The sequence below is a fragment of the Salmo trutta genome, chromosome 17, assembly GCF_901001165.1.
Source record: "Salmo trutta chromosome 17, fSalTru1.1, whole genome shotgun sequence".
NCBI lineage: Eukaryota > Metazoa > Chordata > Actinopteri > Salmoniformes > Salmonidae > Salmo > Salmo trutta.
In genome coordinates this window covers 10,190,849-10,208,611 of record NC_042973.1, presented here as the reverse complement: position 1 = coordinate 10,208,611, position 17,763 = coordinate 10,190,849, and the positions used below count along the sequence as shown (strand labels likewise).

The 17,763-nt window shown below is 43.0% G+C and overlaps 1 protein-coding gene across 4 annotated transcripts; it reads left to right on the top strand.

The window, feature by feature from the left end:
* The first annotated feature begins 735 nt into the window (after positions 1-735).
* LOC115151555 (TGF-beta-activated kinase 1 and MAP3K7-binding protein 3-like) lies at positions 736-15,863 on the top strand. Of its 4 annotated transcripts, none has more exons than XM_029695589.1 (8): positions 736-844; positions 2,086-2,131; positions 2,282-2,452; positions 4,570-5,839; positions 7,362-7,522; positions 14,133-14,226; positions 14,339-14,422; positions 15,007-15,863. In XM_029695589.1, exons 3-8 carry the CDS (start codon positions 2,351-2,353, stop codon positions 15,156-15,158), a joined length of 1,863 nt encoding a protein of 620 aa, XP_029551449.1. In that variant the 5' UTR covers positions 736-844; positions 2,086-2,131; positions 2,282-2,350; the 3' UTR covers positions 15,159-15,863. The 4 variants fall into 4 exon arrangements, with proteins under 4 accessions (XP_029551449.1, XP_029551446.1, XP_029551447.1 ...); XM_029695586.1 differs by having other exon boundaries at positions 811-1,037; XM_029695588.1 differs by lacking the exon at positions 736-844 and adding an exon at positions 1,054-1,681.
* The last annotated feature ends 1,900 nt before the right edge of the window (positions 15,864-17,763 follow it).

Below are 17,763 nucleotides of genomic sequence, written 5' to 3'. Positions count from 1 at the left end.
CCATCTCCACAGATGAACTCTGGAGCTCTGTCAGAGTGACCATCAGGTTCTTGGTCACCTACCAGACCAAGGCCCTTCACCCCCGATTGCTCAGTTTGGGGCCAGTGCCCCTGTGACAACAATTTTGGACCCCCTTGTGGCCCCCCTAAATGTGGAGTATGAAATAATTTTTACATAACTCATTTTTGCTATCGTTCTTTTTTTACATCCGTTATTAGACACTGACAACGATGATGATTATGAACATGGTCTTTTGCCTGCTAATGCCTGCAATGCAGTGAAGAAAACGATATGACAACAATAACGTCTAATGTAACTGGCCCCTCTAACAGTACAACTGGCCCCAGCTTGCCCCCCCCCCCCCCCCAGTTGAAATGGTCTAGAACCGCCACTGAATGGATCATGTGAGGATTTGTGTGAGTAGTAGAGAGTGATAGGCCAACAAGTGATATATGCTTCAGTAAGATTGGCTTTTTAGTGTTCATAGCAATGGTTAGAAAGTAGAGGATGGGGTGGCAGCGGCAGAGAGGTATTTGGGTGTATGACATTTGATGTCAGAAGATGTACAGGGTGTGTTGAGTGGTGGTGTCCAGTCCTTCTTGGCCGTTGACCTGAGGTAGGACTAGATACGTTTAAATAGTGAAATAGGGAGGTGGGTTATTAATGAGTGTAGGGTTAGATGGTAGGATATATTTATTTGTTTTAATTTTCCCCATGCAAAGTAAAAGGGATTTATACCCCAGTCTAGTTGATGGCGGTAATGCAACATTTACTGGATGCCAACCAGCGTTAAACCTCATCGAAGAACAAGGGCGCAAAATACAACTTCCTGGTTTGATCAACTGTGAGTGACATCTTTCGCGATAGAGGCAATTTCGTACGTTGTATTGACGACGGCCTTGTCTTGGAATGTAACATAATCGCTTTATCCGTCAAGAGTGAAATACATATTCGTCTGTCACTTTCGGAAAATATCACATTAACGTGCTTTCTCTTAAACGTTATAATGGTCCATGACAAGAGTGAGTAAGCTCATGGTAAGTCGAAGTAGCTAGCAAGCTATGGTGTCCGCCTTGGCTTGGTTTCGATGTAATAGTCAGCAAGAAAGCTAATGGTAGCCATATCACTTCTGTAGTTAGCTTAAGTCTATCTGTACAGTAGCTAGTTATTTAATATATAAAGAAAGGAACCGTGGCCAGCTATCTGGCTAACGTAATTAGCTATGTCAGCGTGCTTGTTGTTGTGTGCCTTTCTGGTCAGCATACCACCTTAAGAAGTTGGCCTCTAGCGAGCTATCTTACGTTAGCTAGCTAACGTTACTCTTTAGCTCGATACTTTATGTTTGCTAGTTAGTTACTCGTAGCCATCATCAATTCGCATCATGATTGAGTGTATATATAACGAGCTTATAAAAAAACCACTAAGTTGGCTAGCTTACAGTTAGTTAGCCAGCCAGGTAACATTAGCTAGCTAATGTAACTAGTTGGTTGGTTACTTAACTTACTAGTACTTGGACGGTGCGCTATTTTGTTTATGTTGGTGAAAGCTAGGTAGCTAGCTTGGTTCAGTCTAAGCTAAGCTCTATGTCTAAAGAAACTAGCTAGCTAGTTACCAGTTGACATTGTAGCATGGTTCACCACAAATTATGAGTCAGATCAGTGTCCACTGCAGAGTGAAAACGGTAGGTAACTAACGCTTTAACGTTAGTCAGGTAACTAGATGGCTTAAATGCCACTGTTGTCGATTATTCTAACGCTTTGCTAGTTTTGCTAGCTACCACGTTAGTGTTCAGTATGAGCTAGCTAACGTTAGGTAACACTTGCCAACATTGTCATGTTATCTGTCTTGGATTTCGGGTCGTTGCTTGGTGCAGTGAGATGACTAAACAAACAACAGAGACAGATCCATGCCATGCTTCTGTAACAGCCAAATCCGGCTGTTATGTGAATTGTCCGATGGGGTTCTCGACCAGTTTTAGCCCGGTTAAACTATCTTTGCTGCTTTATCGTAATGTCGACTTGTCTGTCTGGTCTTTAGGGCCGATACCTGTGTATAACATGTGTTGCCTAATTGTTATTGTTGCAGAGGAGCCGCTGAACAAAGCTGCCAAAAAGCCTCCTACCTTTCGAATGTAAGCTCAACGACTGACTTGTGCTTCTATTTAAAGTACTGATTTGGACAGACATTTAATGCTGTCTGGTGTATGGATGGGCTGATGTGACACGAAAATGATTGATGCAAACTTTCCATGTTGACACTGACTGTGTGTGTGTGTGTGTAGGGGATGAGAGGAGCACAGGTGCAGCAGCAGCGTTTACGGCTGTAGGGTCAGTGACTCTCTGGGCTCAGGATGGCGCAGGGAGGCCCTCCGCTAGACTATCACATCCTGCAGGACCTCAAGCAGCGCTTCCCCGAGATCCCAGAGGGAGTAGTGTCCCAGTGCCTTCTGCAGGTAGGATACAGCAGACAGACAGCTATGAGCACATACCCTACGTCCCAAATGGCACCCTATTGTGTTACTTTTGACCAGAGCCATATTGGCCCTGGTCAAAAGTAGTGTACTGCATAGGGAATTACATGCAGACCACTCTGCAAAATAAAAATACACTTACATTTTATTCAATAATTTCATCTAAACTGTTCGCGCACGTCTGCGTAGTCAGGCGCTAAAGTCCCGCCTCTTCCGTCTCCTCATTGGTTTTTAAGATCATTTAACCACGTGGGTGATTGAAAGATGAACTGAGGTCCACACTCCAGTCCAGTTGGTGGTGGTAATGCACCTTAAAGTTGGTTGCCAACCGACAGTCAGAAGAAGAAGACTACTGATGGAGGAGAGATTACTATTTTATATTTAAAAAATTATATTTAACCCTTATTTAACTAGGCAAGTCAGTAAAGAACACATTTTTATTTACAGGAACAGTTGGTTAACTGCCTTGTTCAGGGGCAAAACAACAGATTTTTATCTTGTCAGCTCGGGGATTCGATCTCGCGACCTTTCGGTTACTGGCGCTCTAACCACTAAGCTACCTGCCGCCTCTACTAGAAACTATTATTTCCCCTTCTATCTTTTATCTGGGGGTTAAATGTCAGACTAGAGAACACACTATTTTGTGACTCGAAATGGGTCAAAATTCTACAAAGATCCAGGGAAAAAAGGACAGTGTGCATTTAACAACCCAATGTTTATATCCCAGAACAAATTAGCTAGCAACAGCATGTACGTGAATCATTCATGCGTTTCGACCTGTCCCCAAATTAATATAAACTCAGCAAAAAAAGAAGCGTCCTCTCAATGGCAAATGTGTTTCTTTTCAGCAAACTTAACATGTGTAAATATTTGTATGAACATAACAAGATTCAACAACTGAGACATAAACTGAACAAGTTCCACAGACATGTGACTAACAGAAATGGAATAATGTATCCCTGAACAAAGGGGGGGTCAAAATCAAATGTAACAGTCAGTTTCTGGTGTGGCCACCAGCTGCATTAAGTACTGCAGTGCATCTCCTCCTCATGGACTCCACCAGATTTGCCAGTTCTTGCTGTGAGATGTTACCCCACTCTTCCACCAAGGCAAGTTCCCGGACATTTCTGGGGGAATGGCCCTAGCCCTCACCCTCCGATCCAACAGGTCCCAGACGTGCTCAATGGGGATCCGGGCTCTTCACTGGCCATGGCAGAACACTGACATTCCTGTCTTGCAGGAAATCACGCACAGAATGAGCAGTATGGCTGGTGGCATTGTCATGCTGGAGGGTCATGTCAGGATGAGCCTGCAGGAAGGGTACCACATGAGGGAGGAGGATGTCTTCCCTGTAATGCACGTGTTGAGATTGCCTGCAATGACAACAAGCTCAGTCCGATGATGCTGTGACACACTACCCCAGACCATGACAGACCCTACACCTTGAGGGGATGCTCGTTGGTGCGCACAATAATTGAATAATATAGATTTCTAAATTTATTTTGCAAAGCTCACGCATGCGACGCGAGCAGTGTAGTTAGCCTGTTAGTGTCTTAACGACCGTTCCACAGGTGCATGTTCATTAATTGTTTATGGTTCATTGAACAAGCATGGGAAACAGTGTTTAAACCCTTTACAATGAAGATCTGTGAAGTTATTTGGATTTTTACGAATTTTCTTTGAAAGACAGGATCCTGAAAAAGGGACGTTTCTTTTTTGCTGTGTTTAGTTGGTTCAGTGTTCGTTTTGACATTTCAACCTGCGTGTCTGGATCGCGTCTGGTGTGGATGTGCAAAATTAACATTCGCGCAATGGCACACGCGTGCTCGGTCTACACAATGTTAAGGTGCCATTTTGGAAGCATAGATACACAACAGGCTACAAACGTACTCATTTTCTTGTTGAAGTTCCTGTATGCTGTTACACATGAAGTTGAACATTGACAGCTGTTTGTGGGGTTTAGTCTACGATTTAGTCGGGGTTAGTGACCCTCTGTTTTCTACAGTTAATAGACAGAGAGCAGTGACCGCTATAGAACTCCAGTCTGGCCTCCATCACTGAGCTTGCTGTTCTCCTGTCTGCTGTCTCCTCTCCTCCAGAACAACAATAACCTGGATATATGCTGCCGCCTACTGGCTCAGGAGAGTAACAGATACCTCTATGGGGAGTTCCACAGTCCGGAGGAGGTTCGCCTGAGCCGGAACCACATGCTGCACATCCAGTTGGGCTACCCTCCCCCGGAGGCGGGCAAGCCCAACGGGGGTGGGCGCTCCCTGGTGCATAGCTCCAGCGACGGTCACATCGAGCTTCCGCGGGCCGGCTTCCAGGAACCCCTCTCGGCCCCCGCCACCATGGCACCCTCGCCGGGTTACAACCCCTTCTTCATGAAGGAGCACGGGGGGCGCTCAGCCAGCACCCCCACCCCTCCTCCCATGCAGGGCATGTCCCCTACCTACTCCCCCGTTCCCCGCTACACCATGAATCCCATCACGGTCACCCTCTCCCAGAACCTTCCCAACGCCCCCCAGGCCCTGCATATCCCCGTCGGTCACTATGGTAACAGTGGCGGCAATGCCCTCTACCTCCGTCCCTCCCCCTCCCAGAGCCCCCAGCCCTCTCCTTGGCCTTCGCCCGGGCAGCCTGTGTATCAGCCCTCGCCCTACGCCACTCCCACCTACCAGTCCCCCTATAGCTCACCCCAGCACCAACCCCACCAAGTGCAACCCCAACAGCAGGTACAGCCCCAGCATCAAGTCCAACACCAGCCCCACCCCCAGCACCAGCCCCACCCCCAGCACCAGCAGACCCATGTCTTCCTGCCAATCAGCCCTCCCACCCTGGCCAGCATGCCATACCACCAGCACCACCAACAGCAGCAGCCCATCTACCGGCCCTACCTGCCCAAGAGTTCCCTGAAGAACCAGATCGAGATCACCTTGGAGGGCACACGGCCCCGCAGCAACTCCCCCGTCCACTGTCCCCCGGGCCAGACGCTCTACATGGCCACAAGCCCCTCACCCAGCTCACCCCAGCGAGGCCTTAGTGGCGGGGGCCCCGCCGCATTCCACCCCGGGGTCTACCTGCACCAGGGCCCCGCGCGGCCCAGACCTGCCTCCTCGCCCCAGCCGGCCAGCCAGGCGGGCTACACCTTTAAGATCAAAGTGTCCCCTGGCCAGGCCCAGCAGAGGCCCCCCTCAAGCTCCCCTCCTGAGTCTCTGCTCAACATGGTGGACCAGGGGGAGCACCATGCTCTGGCCCCGGCGCCTATCCTGCCCATCTCGGCTCTGCCCGGTAACATCGCCAGCCACATCGCCAACCGCATGCCCCGCCGGTCCAGCTCAGGCTCCGATGACTACGCTTACACCCAGGGTAGGCACGGCTTATGGATGGATAAGTGTGTGTGTGCGCACGCATTTGTGTGTTTACCAGTGCGCTTATTTGCTCTTTATACAATGGGTGGGTCTAATCCTAAATGTTTATCGGTTAAAACCACATTCCCAGCCAGTGTCTATTCCACAAGTTACCACCGGCTAAATATATGACGTTAAAATGCCTATTTACTCTGTTCCATCTGACTGCGCAATTCCACTGTCTCATCAGCCCAGCCAGACAGTTTATAAACTTAATGTCTAGATGCTTTTTATGGAAGAGATCATCTCCCATTTCTTTTAGACTAACATTGTTTCATTATTCAAATTTGGTCTTCAGCTGTCCCATAATAATGAACGTGTTGGGAGTCGGGATGAGACAGACAGGCAGGCAGCTTTTCTCAGCAGGTCGAAATCATGAATCTGCATAATTTTTATGGATAGTTCTTTGTATATTTCAATAGATAACAGGACAAACGAAACGAAGTGCAGCTCGTTTGCAGTCTTTCCAGCTTCAGTTTGAAGTGATTGTGTTAGCAGTGTTGTTGGCTAGCTCTCGAACAACAGAGTCCTGATGAGAGAGTACATTTTCTACGCCAGGTGAAATTGCATCATTAGTTCATTGTTATGAATGTATCCAAAAAAAAATCACTAGAAAACAGCTTAAACAAATGCAGCTACTGTTATTCTGTCTGCACGGTTTGACATGACTGTAACTTAGCCGCAGTTGGCTGGCTAGCAAGCAAGGGATAAGAACATTTAGAACCAACGACTGGGTCACGTCCATAGATACAGAACAAAAAGACTGAACGACTGGTTGCGTCTCTGGCAACCGAACCGATAGAACGAACTACCAGCCTGCTTGGGTAGCAACCCTAGATTTGTGTCTGGACTATATCTTGTGCAAGGATGAAATAGTATGAATAAATTCATCAAAATAACATTTTTAATGAAAATATGTCAAAGCAGTCATCAAGGCAAAGGGTGGCTATTTGAAGAATCTCAAATATAAAATATATTTTGATTTTATTTGACACTTTTTTGGGTGGTTACTAAATGATTCCATATGTGTTATTTCATAGTTTTGATGTCTTCACTGTTCTACAATGTAGAAAATAGTAAAAATAAAGAAAAACACTTACATGAGTAGGTGTGTACAAACTTTTGACCGGTAGTGTATATATGGGTGCGTATGGACAGTTTATGAATAGCAAAGGTGTGTCAAAATTAAAGAATTTACATACATTCAGTGCATTCGGGAAGTATTCAGATCCGCCAGCTGATTAAAAAAATATATATATATATATAATATTTATTTATTTATATATTGCGGGGAACTGTGGGTATCCGACCCGATGCAGGACTCTATAGTATGTACGTGAGGGTGTGTTCCTGTGTGTATGCATTTGGTGTGCTTGCTCGTTTGCGTTTGTTCATCTGTGCACAGAACCATTCCTGCACATCCACCTGTGTATTCCTTCATCCCATCTGAAGCGCTGTGTTCCCTTCACTGTTTCCCCCAGCTCTCCTGCTGCACCAGAGGGCCCGGATGGAGCGTCTGCTGAAGGAGCTGCTCATGGAGAGGCAGAAAGTGGAGCAGCTGAAGGCAGATGTCAACGACATGGAGTACGACGCCCTCCAGAGACGCTTCAGACGAGTCAACAGCAGCAGCCTCATCCCCCGGGTAAGAGAGGGGCGGTACACACAGATGTGAAGGGACATAACATGGCGTGCACACACACACACCTGTGAAGTGTAAAGGCACACACGGTGATTACACATGCATACACGAACACACACACCTTTTGAAGGCATATAGTACATAACGTGGCATGTGTGCGCTCACACATACCTTTAAATGCAATAGCACACACTCACTAGCTACATACATATAGTGCCTTCGGAAAGTATTCCGACCCCTTTACTTTTTCCACATTTTGTTACGTTACAGCCTTATACTAATATTTTTTCAATATTTTTTTATTCCCTCGTCAGTCTACACACATTACCCCATAATGACAAAGAAAAAACAGGTTTATAGACATTTTGGCTAATTTATAAACAATAAAACTGATATCACAGCAGCCTTAGAAGTTGATGTTGCGGACAGAAATGATTTAAAGGAACAAAAATTGTATAACTTAAGTCAAGAAAGAGATGTACAGTGCATTCGGAAAGTGTATATAAAACATTTTGAAAATAATACATTTTACATAAGTATTTAGACCCTTTACTCAGTACTTTGTTGAAGCACCTTCGGCAGTAATTACAGCCTCGAGTCTTCTTTGGTATGATGCTACAAGCTTGGCACACCTGTATTTGGGGAGTTTTTCCTATTCTTCTCTTCAGATCCTCTCAAGCTCTGTCAGATTGGATGTTGAGTGTCGCTGCACAGCTAAAGTACCAGTCAAAACACCTACTCATTTAAGGGTTTTTCTTTATTTTTACTATTTTCTACATTGTAGAATAATAGTGAAGACATCAAAACTATTAAATAACACATGGAATTATGTAGCAACCAAAAAAGTGTTATCCGAATCAAAATGTATTTAATATTTGAGATTCTTCAAAGTAGCCACCCTTTGCCTTGACAGCTTTGCACACTCTTGGCATTCTCTCAACCAGCTTTCACAGCCGGATGAAAAACGTACCCAAATTAAACTGCCTACTACTCGGGCCCAGGAACTAGAATATGCATATTATTAGTAGATTTGGATAGAAAACACTCTGAAGTTTCTAAAGCTGTTTGAATGATGTCTGTGAGTATAACAGAACTCATATGGCAGGCAAAGACCTGAGAAAAATCCAACCAGGAAGTGGGAAATCTGGTTCTTGTAGTCTTTTCAAGTCATTGCCTATCTAACACACAGTGACTTAGGGTTCATTTTGCGCTTCCTAAGGCTTCCACTAGATGTCAACAGTCTTTAGAAAGTTGTTTGAGGCGTCTATGGTGAACAGAGAGCCGACAAAGGAAGTTGGAAGTTGTTGACTCAGGAAAGCTCATGAGTTCATTGGCGCGCATTCACGTGAGGGGTAGCTGTGTTCCAAAACGTTTTTCAAGACATTGGAATCGTCCGGTTGGAATATTATTGAAGTTCTAAGTTAAAAAGGCCCTAAAGATTGATGCTATACAACGTTTGACATGTTTGAACGAACGTAAATATAACTTTTTTTGACTTTTCGTCTTGACATTTTGGCCGCGCTTCCTACACTTGGAATAGCTTACTGAACACGCAAACAACAAGGAGGTATTTGGACATAAATTATGGACTTTATCGAACAAAACATTTATTGTGGACCTGGCATTCCTGGAAGTGCCTTCTGATGAAGATCATCAAAGGTAAGTGAATATATCTAATGCTATTTATGATTTTAGATGACTCCAAAATGGCGGGTATCTGTATTGCTTGATGTCTTTTTCTGAGCTCAGTACTCCGATTATTGAAAAGAGTGCTTTCCCCGTGAAGCTTTTTTGAAATCTGTCACAGCGGTTGCATAAAGGAGATGTTCATCTATAATTCTTTGAATAACAGTTTAACATTTTATCAACGTTTATGATGAGTATTTTTGTAAATTGTAGTGCTGATTCACCGGCAGTATTGGAGGCAAAATATTTTCTGAACATCACGCGCCAATGTAAAATGCTGTTTTTGGATATAAATATCAACTTGATCGAACAGAAAATGCATGTATTGTGTAACATAATGTCCTAGGAGTGTCATCTGATGAAGCTCGTCAAAGGTTAGTGCATAATTTTAGCTGGTTTTCTGGTTTTTGTGACGCCTGTCCTTGCTAGGAAAATGGCTGTGTGGTTTTTCTTGTGTTGGAACTGTCCTAATATAATTTAACTTTATGCTTTGTCCGATTTCAAAAAGGCTTTACGGCGAATGTGGTTACATTAACCTCTCTAGGGTACGTGGTACGAAATCGATATTCAACAGCCAGTGACAAATCAGAGCGCCAAATTTAAAACCACAAAATGTCATAATTCAAAGTTCTCAAACATAGGACTATTTTACACCATTTTAAAGATAAGACTCTCGTTAATCTAATCACATTGTCCGATTTCAAAAAGGCTTTACAGCGAAAGCAAAACATTAGATTATGTCAGGAGAGTACCCTGCCAAAAATAATCACACAGCCATTTTCAAAGCAAGCATATATGTCACAAAAACCAAAACCACAGCTAAATGCAGCACTAACCTTTGATGATCTTCATCAGATGACACTCCTAGGACATTATGTCATACAATACATGCATGTTTTGTTCAATCAAGTTCATATTTATATCAAAAACCAGCTTTTTACATTAGCATGTGATGTTCAGAACTAGCATACCCACCGAAAACTTCCGGTGAATTTACTAAATTACTCACGATTAACGTTCACAAAATGCATAACAATTATTTTAAGAATTATAGATACAGAACTCCTTTATGCAATCGCGGTGTCAGATTTTAAAATAGCTTTTCGGCGAAAGCACATTTTGCAATATTCCGAGTAGGTAGCCCGGCCATCACGGCTAGCTATTTTGACACCCACCAAGTTTGGCCCTCACCAAACTCAGATTTACTATAAGAAAATTGGATTATTTTTTGCTGTTCTTCGTCAGAATGCACTCCCAGGACTTCTACTTCAACAACAAATGTTGTTTTGGTTCCAAATAATCCATAGTTATATTGAAATAGCTCAGTTTTGTTTGTGCGTTCAGGTCACAATCCGAAGGGTGACGCGCGAGCGCATTTCGTGACAAAAAAATTCAAAATATTCCATTACCGTACTTCAAAGCATGTCAAACGCTGTTTAAAATCAATTTTTTATGCGTTTTTTCTCGTAAAATAGCGATAATATTCCAACCGGGCGACGTTGTATTCATTCAAAGACTGAAAGAACAAAATGGAGAATTCACATGAACGCGCATCTCCAGTGTCACTGTCCCCAGGCAGGCCAGTAACAAACAGAGCTGCTGTACTTAGCCCAGAGACTGCAGACATCTCATTACACTTTCTGGCGCCTTCTGAGAGGCATTGGAAGCCTTAAATGTCACGTTACAGCACAGATGCTGTATTTTCGATAGAGAGGCTACGGAAGGACAATAAATTGTCAGACAGGGCACTTCCTGTATGGAATCTTCTCAGGTTTTGGCCTGCCATATGAGTTCTGTTATAGTCACAGACACCATTCAAACAGTTTTAGAAACTTTAGTGTTTTCTATCCAAATCTACTAATTATATGCATATTCTCGATTCTGGGCAAGAGTAGTAACCAGTTTAAATCGGGTACGTTTTTTTATCCGGCCGTGCAAATACTGCCCCCTAGCCCCAACAGGTTAAGGAGACGTGTATCTTTAAAATGGTGTAAAATAGTCGTATGTTTGAGAACTTTGAATTATGACATTTTGTGGTTTTGAATTTGGCGCTCTGATTTTTCACTGGCTGTTGAATAGTGTGAACCGTGGGTGGGACGCTTGCGTCCCACCTCCCCAAGAGAGGTTAATACGTGAAGGTCTAAAAATGAAACTGGATCTCATGAGAACCACCACAGGAAAGGAAGACCCAGAGTTACCGCTGCGGAGGATAAGTTAATTAGTTACCAGCCTCAGAAATTGCAGCCCAAATAAATTCTTCAGTTCATTAACAGACACATCTCAACATCAACTGTTCAGAGTAGACTGGTTAAATCAGGCCTTCATGGTCGAATTGCTGCAAAGAAACCACTACTAAAGGACACCAATAATAATAAGAGACTTGCTTGGGCCAAGAAACACATCAGTGCCTGACCTCACTAATGCTCTTGTGGCTGAATGGAAGCAAGTCCCTATAGCAATGTTCCAACATCTAGTGGAAAGCCTTCCCAGAAGAGTGGAGGCTGTTATAGCATCAAAGGGGGGGACCAACTCCATATTAATGCCCATGATTTTGGAATGACATGTTCGACGAGCAGGTGTCCAAATACTTTTGGTCATGTTGTGTATCTACACTGAACAAAACATTTCATGCAACATGTAAAGTGTTGGTCCCATGTTTCATGAGCTGAAATAAAAGATCCCAGAAATGTTCCATACGCACAAAAATATTATTTCTCTGAAATGTTATGCACAAATGTTTTACATTCCTGTTAGTGAGCATTTCTCCTTTTCCAAGATAACCCATCCACTTGACATGTGTGGCATATAAAGAAGCTAATTAAACAGCATGATCATTATACAGGGGACAATAAAATGTCCACTCTAAAATGAGGGAGCGTGCAGTTGGCATGCTGACTGCAGAAATGTCCACCAGAGCAGTTGCCAGATAACTGAATGTTCATTTCTCTACCATAAGCCACCTCCCACATCGTTTTAGAGAATTTGGAAGTATGTCTAACTGGCCTCATAACCGCAGACCACGTGTCTGGTGTCGTGTGGACAAGTGGTTTTCTGATGTCAATGTTGTCAACAGAGTGCCCCGTGGTGGGGTTATGGTATGGGCAGGAACAGAAGTGTAAAAATACTTTAAAGTACTACTTAAGTCGTTTTTGGGGTATCTTTACTTTTACTCTACTATTTATATTATGGACAACCTTTTACTTAACTACATTCCTAAAGAAAATAATGTACTTTTTACTCCATACATTTTCCCTGACATCCAAAAGTACTCTGACTGAAACGCTCCAATTCACATACTTATCAAGAGAAAATCCCTGTTCATCCCTACTACCTCTGATCTGGCGGACTCACTAATCACATGCTTTGCTTGTAAAATATGTCTGTTGTGTGCCCCTGGCTATCCGTACATTCTTTTAAACATGAAAATGATGCCATTTGATTTGCTTAATATAAGGAATTTGAAATTATTTATACTTTTACTTTTGATACTTAAGTATATTTTAGCAATAACATTTGCTTTTGATACTTAAGTATATTTAAAACCAAATAATTTTATACTTTTACTCAAGTAGTATTTTACTGGGTGAGCTTCACTTTTACTTGTCACTTTCTATTAAATTATCTTTACTCTTACTCAAGTATGACAATTGGGTACTTTTTCCACAACTGGGCAGGCATAAGCTACAGACAATGAACACAATTGCATTTTATAGATGGCAATTTAAATTCACAGAGATATCGTTACGAGATCCTGAGGCCCATTGTCGTGCCATTCATCCGCCGCCACCACCTCATGTTTCAGCATGATAATGCACAGCCCCATGTCGCAAGGATCTGTACACAATTCCTGGAAGCTGAAAATGACCCAGTTCTTCCATGGCCTGCATACTCACCAGACATGTCACCCATTGATCATGTTTGGGATGCTCTGGATCAATGTGTACGACAGCATTTTCCAGTTCCTGCCAATATCCAGCAAGTTTGAAGAGTGGGGACAACATTCCACAGGCCACAATCAACAGCCTGATCAACTCTATGCGACGGAGATGTGTCGCGCTGCATGAGACAAATAATGTTCACACCAGATACTGACTGGTGTTCTGATCCACAGCTTATGTTAAAGGTATCTGTGACCAACAGATGTATATCTGTATTCCCAGTCATGAGATATACATAGATTAGGGCCTCATTTATTTATTTCAATTGACTGATTTCCTTAAATAAACTGAATTCAGTAAAATCTTTCAAATTGTTGCATGTTGTGTTTTTATATTTTTGTTCAGCGTAAATAACCATATACTGTACAGGTAACAGCCAAGATAATGGAAACACTTGAGTAAATGAGGGATGCGAAGTATATTTAAAGCAGGTGCTTCCACACAGGTGATGTTCCAGAGTTAATTAAGTAATGAATGTCCCATCGTGCTTAGGGTCATGTATAAAAATGCTGGGATGGCCATTTATTTTGGCTACCATGACTATGCCCTCATAGGATGACAATGCATGAAAACAATGTAAACCCTATGCCATTGCCGTCTTAGTCACCAGATCTCAACCCAATTGAACACTTAATGGAGATTCTGGACAGCGTTTTCCACCACCATCAACAAAACACCACATGATGGAAGAATGGTGTCATCCCTCCAATAGAGTTCCAGAAAGTTGTAGAATTTGTGCCAAGGTGCATTGCAGCTGTTCTGGCTCATTCTGGCCCAACGCCCTATTAAGACACTTAATGTTGGTGTTTCATTTATTTTAGCGGTTACCTGTATATGTGCATGCACAAACAGCTTTGATCTAATTCTTATCACATAGATGGGTATTTGTAAGTCTTTGCAGAGTATTAGATTTGGTAGGAAACCTTCTGTTATCTGTATTTTTGTGTCTCATCTCTCATCCAATCCACTGGTGTTTGTGCCTGTTCCAGCCTGAAGAGATGACCCGATTACGCAGTCTGAACAGACAGCTTCAGATTGATATCGACTGCACCCTGAAAGAGACTGATCTGCTGCAGTCTAGAGGTGTGTACACACACACACACACACACACACAGGCTTTTGAAGATGCAGTGTACAGGAACACCCATTCAGGAGTCAAACTACCAATGCTGTACTTATTGTATCATTTCCACAGGGAAGTTTGATCCGAAAGCTGAGAACAACTTTTATAAGAACATACAGACCGGTCCTGTGGTACCGCCCAAGCCAGGAAGGAAAGGTGAGAACCATGATGTCCTCTATCGTACCATTGTAAACATTGGTAACAATTTACTTAAAGGGGCAATCTGCAATTGATACATCCTTTTTTTATTTTTATACTTTTCAATGAATGATATATATATATATATATATATATATATATCAAATGAATTATTGAAGAATAGAACCAATATAAATGCTTCATGAGCTTAGTTCAACTGTCGTACCCTGTCAGAACCCAACATGTAAGCTTGTTTTACTCCATTGTTTGTAAACAACATAATTGTAGACAAACACTGCATAACCTCAGAACATGGTTCAAACTAATTTTGGTATCATGGATGGTCAGTCCTTGAATCCATAGCCCTGTCTATGAATTTGAGTGGTTACATTTTCTCCAGCCATATCCTTCAGCGTTTTACCAAAACAGTGGTGGAGTGTCCACTTCTTATTGTTTGTACAATTTTTTTTACTAAGACTATATATGCTATGTTTGTCTGTGTGATGCTAAGACTGTTTATATGCTGTGTTTGTCTGTGATACTAAGACTGTTTTATATGCTGTGTTTGTCTGTGTGATACTAAGACTCTGTCTTTCTCCCAGAGGTGGAGCGGAACGCCAAGCCTGTAGCTGCGGGGCCCCCTCAGAGGGACGAGGACTTTGAGGGAGCCCAGTGGAGCTGTGAAGAATGCACCTTCCTCAACCACCCTGCACTCAACCGCTGTGAACAGTGCGAGATGCCGCGCTACACCTGAACCTTGTCCAGCCCTATCCCGGATAGTAGTCACCCCCCCCCCACCCTTACTTCCTCCATCCCTGTAAACTCCTCCAATTGGTCCCCGCCCATGGCTTTGTGTGATAACCCCCCCCCCCCCCCCCTTGCACTTTGACCCTTGTTTCCATTGGAGGAAAGCATTTTTACAGGAGAGGAAAGCGGAAGACTGTTCCCATGGAAACCTGTCCGCTGTTGAGCGGACAGTGGGTGTGGCTACAACTACTGGAGCGTTGTTTTTAAAGTACGCAGGAAGAAGAGGCGTGGTTTACAGAGTGAACATTCCGTTGCAGAATGAATGACTGCCCTGTTTACACGACTGAGCCCATTCCCAAACCCCGTGGACGAACGCAGGCGCTTCTTACAGTGGGACATTCCTCTACAAATGGCCAGGGCTGCACTGCACTCTCTCTGACAGTGGGACAATGCAATGGCTAAAAGAAAGGGTCTGATGAACTCATCCTAATGTAGATTATACACTGTATCAGCTCTGTACCCAAGAGCTCCCCCTTTCATCAAATGAAAAACACTAAAGAGACTTGCATATGAATATATTCCTGGTACTTGTATGCATATTATGCCCACACTGTATTCCGTGTTAAAAATGTCAATTTTCCTGTGCAAATGCCTCAAGTTGCTGTACTTAATAAAGGAGCTGATTCTATGTGACTGTTGCTTACACCTGGAATATTTCCTGTAGTTTCTCGTGTTTTTTTGTATTTCCTGTAGTTTGTGGCATTTTAGTTTAAAGGTCCAATATAGCCGTTTTTAGCTTAATATCAAATCATTTCTGGGTAACAATTTAAGTACCTTACTGTGATTTGTTTTTACATTTAAATGGTCAAAAGAAACAGCAATTTTGCAAGGGCTATCTAGGATTGGTCTGAGTGAAGAGGGGAAAACAACTTGTTTTTATTGGCAGAGGGGTTTGTAATTCTCTGTATAAGAGCGGTATGAAAAAAAACTAACGGGGCGTTTATCATTTTCACAGTATTATTCCAACCTTGTGTGGAAATGTAAAACACAAAATCTAGATTGACTGCACTGGGCCTTTAATGAGCTACTGCTTGCTTTGACTGGGCTATCCCCTAATGCAAGTTAAACACGCAAGTCTTTTTCATGACTAGTTTTATTGTATTAGCAAACAAAGCAGTAGGCATCAGACACACATCAGCAATCAACTTTATTTATCAAGCCCTTCTTCCATCAGCTGATGTCACAGAAACCCAGCCTAAACCCCAAACAGCAGGCAATGCAGATGTAGAGTCACTCTCAGCACACATACTTCGCTACTCCTTTACACTCCCATATTTCTACCTCAAGAGTTCCTACTATCTTCATTTGCATGTATTGTTTTTTAATGTAAAGACTAACTTTAATTTTAAGTTATGGATGAGAGTATATTCAAAACATTTTCTATAATAGTGCAGTATTAAGAGGCCTTTGTACATAAGCTCTACTTTGTCCCAAATGGCACCCTATTCCCCACATAGTGCACTACTTTTGACCAGGGCCCCTTGTCAGTAGTGAACTATATAGGGAATAGGGTGCCATTTGGGAAACGTCTAGTGTGGACCAAGAGGCATCACATGGGAAGTATGTGAGTGCACAGGTGATTGGTGGCACCTTAATTGGGGAGGACGGGCTCGGGGTAACGGCAGGAGCAGAATGGTATCAAACACATGGTTTGACGCCATTCCATTCGCTCCGTTCCAGCCATTATGAGCCGTCCTCCCCTCAGCAGCCTCCACTGGCTGTTTGATCATATCACTTCAGGCCCCACACACTACAACACTGGTCAATTGCCGCCTTCGCACACCTTATCTACTACACTGTATTAAAGTATTTAACACACAAAGCCAACTCAAACTACTGTACATAGTTATATCAACTGCTGTTATCTGAAGCCGGCACAGCTGGGGTTAGGCCGCACAGTCTTGGATTATGCCTAACTGCTACTTAATGGTTGTGTGTAGCCTGAACTAATGTTTAACCAGTAATACTTTGCCTAGAATGTGTCGTGACCTCTGGCCTAACCAATTATACCATCTCTTGTTTGTGGCATTGGGGCGCGTACCAATAGTCTATAGTGGCTTCCTCTCCTTGTCACCTCCCCTTCATATGAATTGATCTAGAGGAGCAGGATATTTACATTTACATTTTAGTCATTTAGCAGACGCTCTTATCCAGAGTGACTTACAGTAGTGAATGTCTACATTTCATGCATTTCAAAAAAATATGTTTTGTACTGGCCCCCCGTGGGAATCGAACCCACAACCCTGGCGTTGCACACACCATGCTGGCATTGCACACACCATGCTGGCGTTGCAACCACCATGCTCTACCAACTGAGCCACAGGGAAGCCGATATGTGAAAGAAAACCACTAGTTAAACTCCTCTATGTTGCCTGCCTGAACCCATCCAGTCCTCTTTTAGATTATCACAGATGAAAGACAAAGGTAATCACAAATATACTGAACAAAAATATAAACGTAACATGTAAAGTGCTTGTCCCATGTTTCATGAGCTGAAATAAAAGATCCCAGAAATTTTTCATACACACAAAAAGCTTCTCTCCAATTTTGTG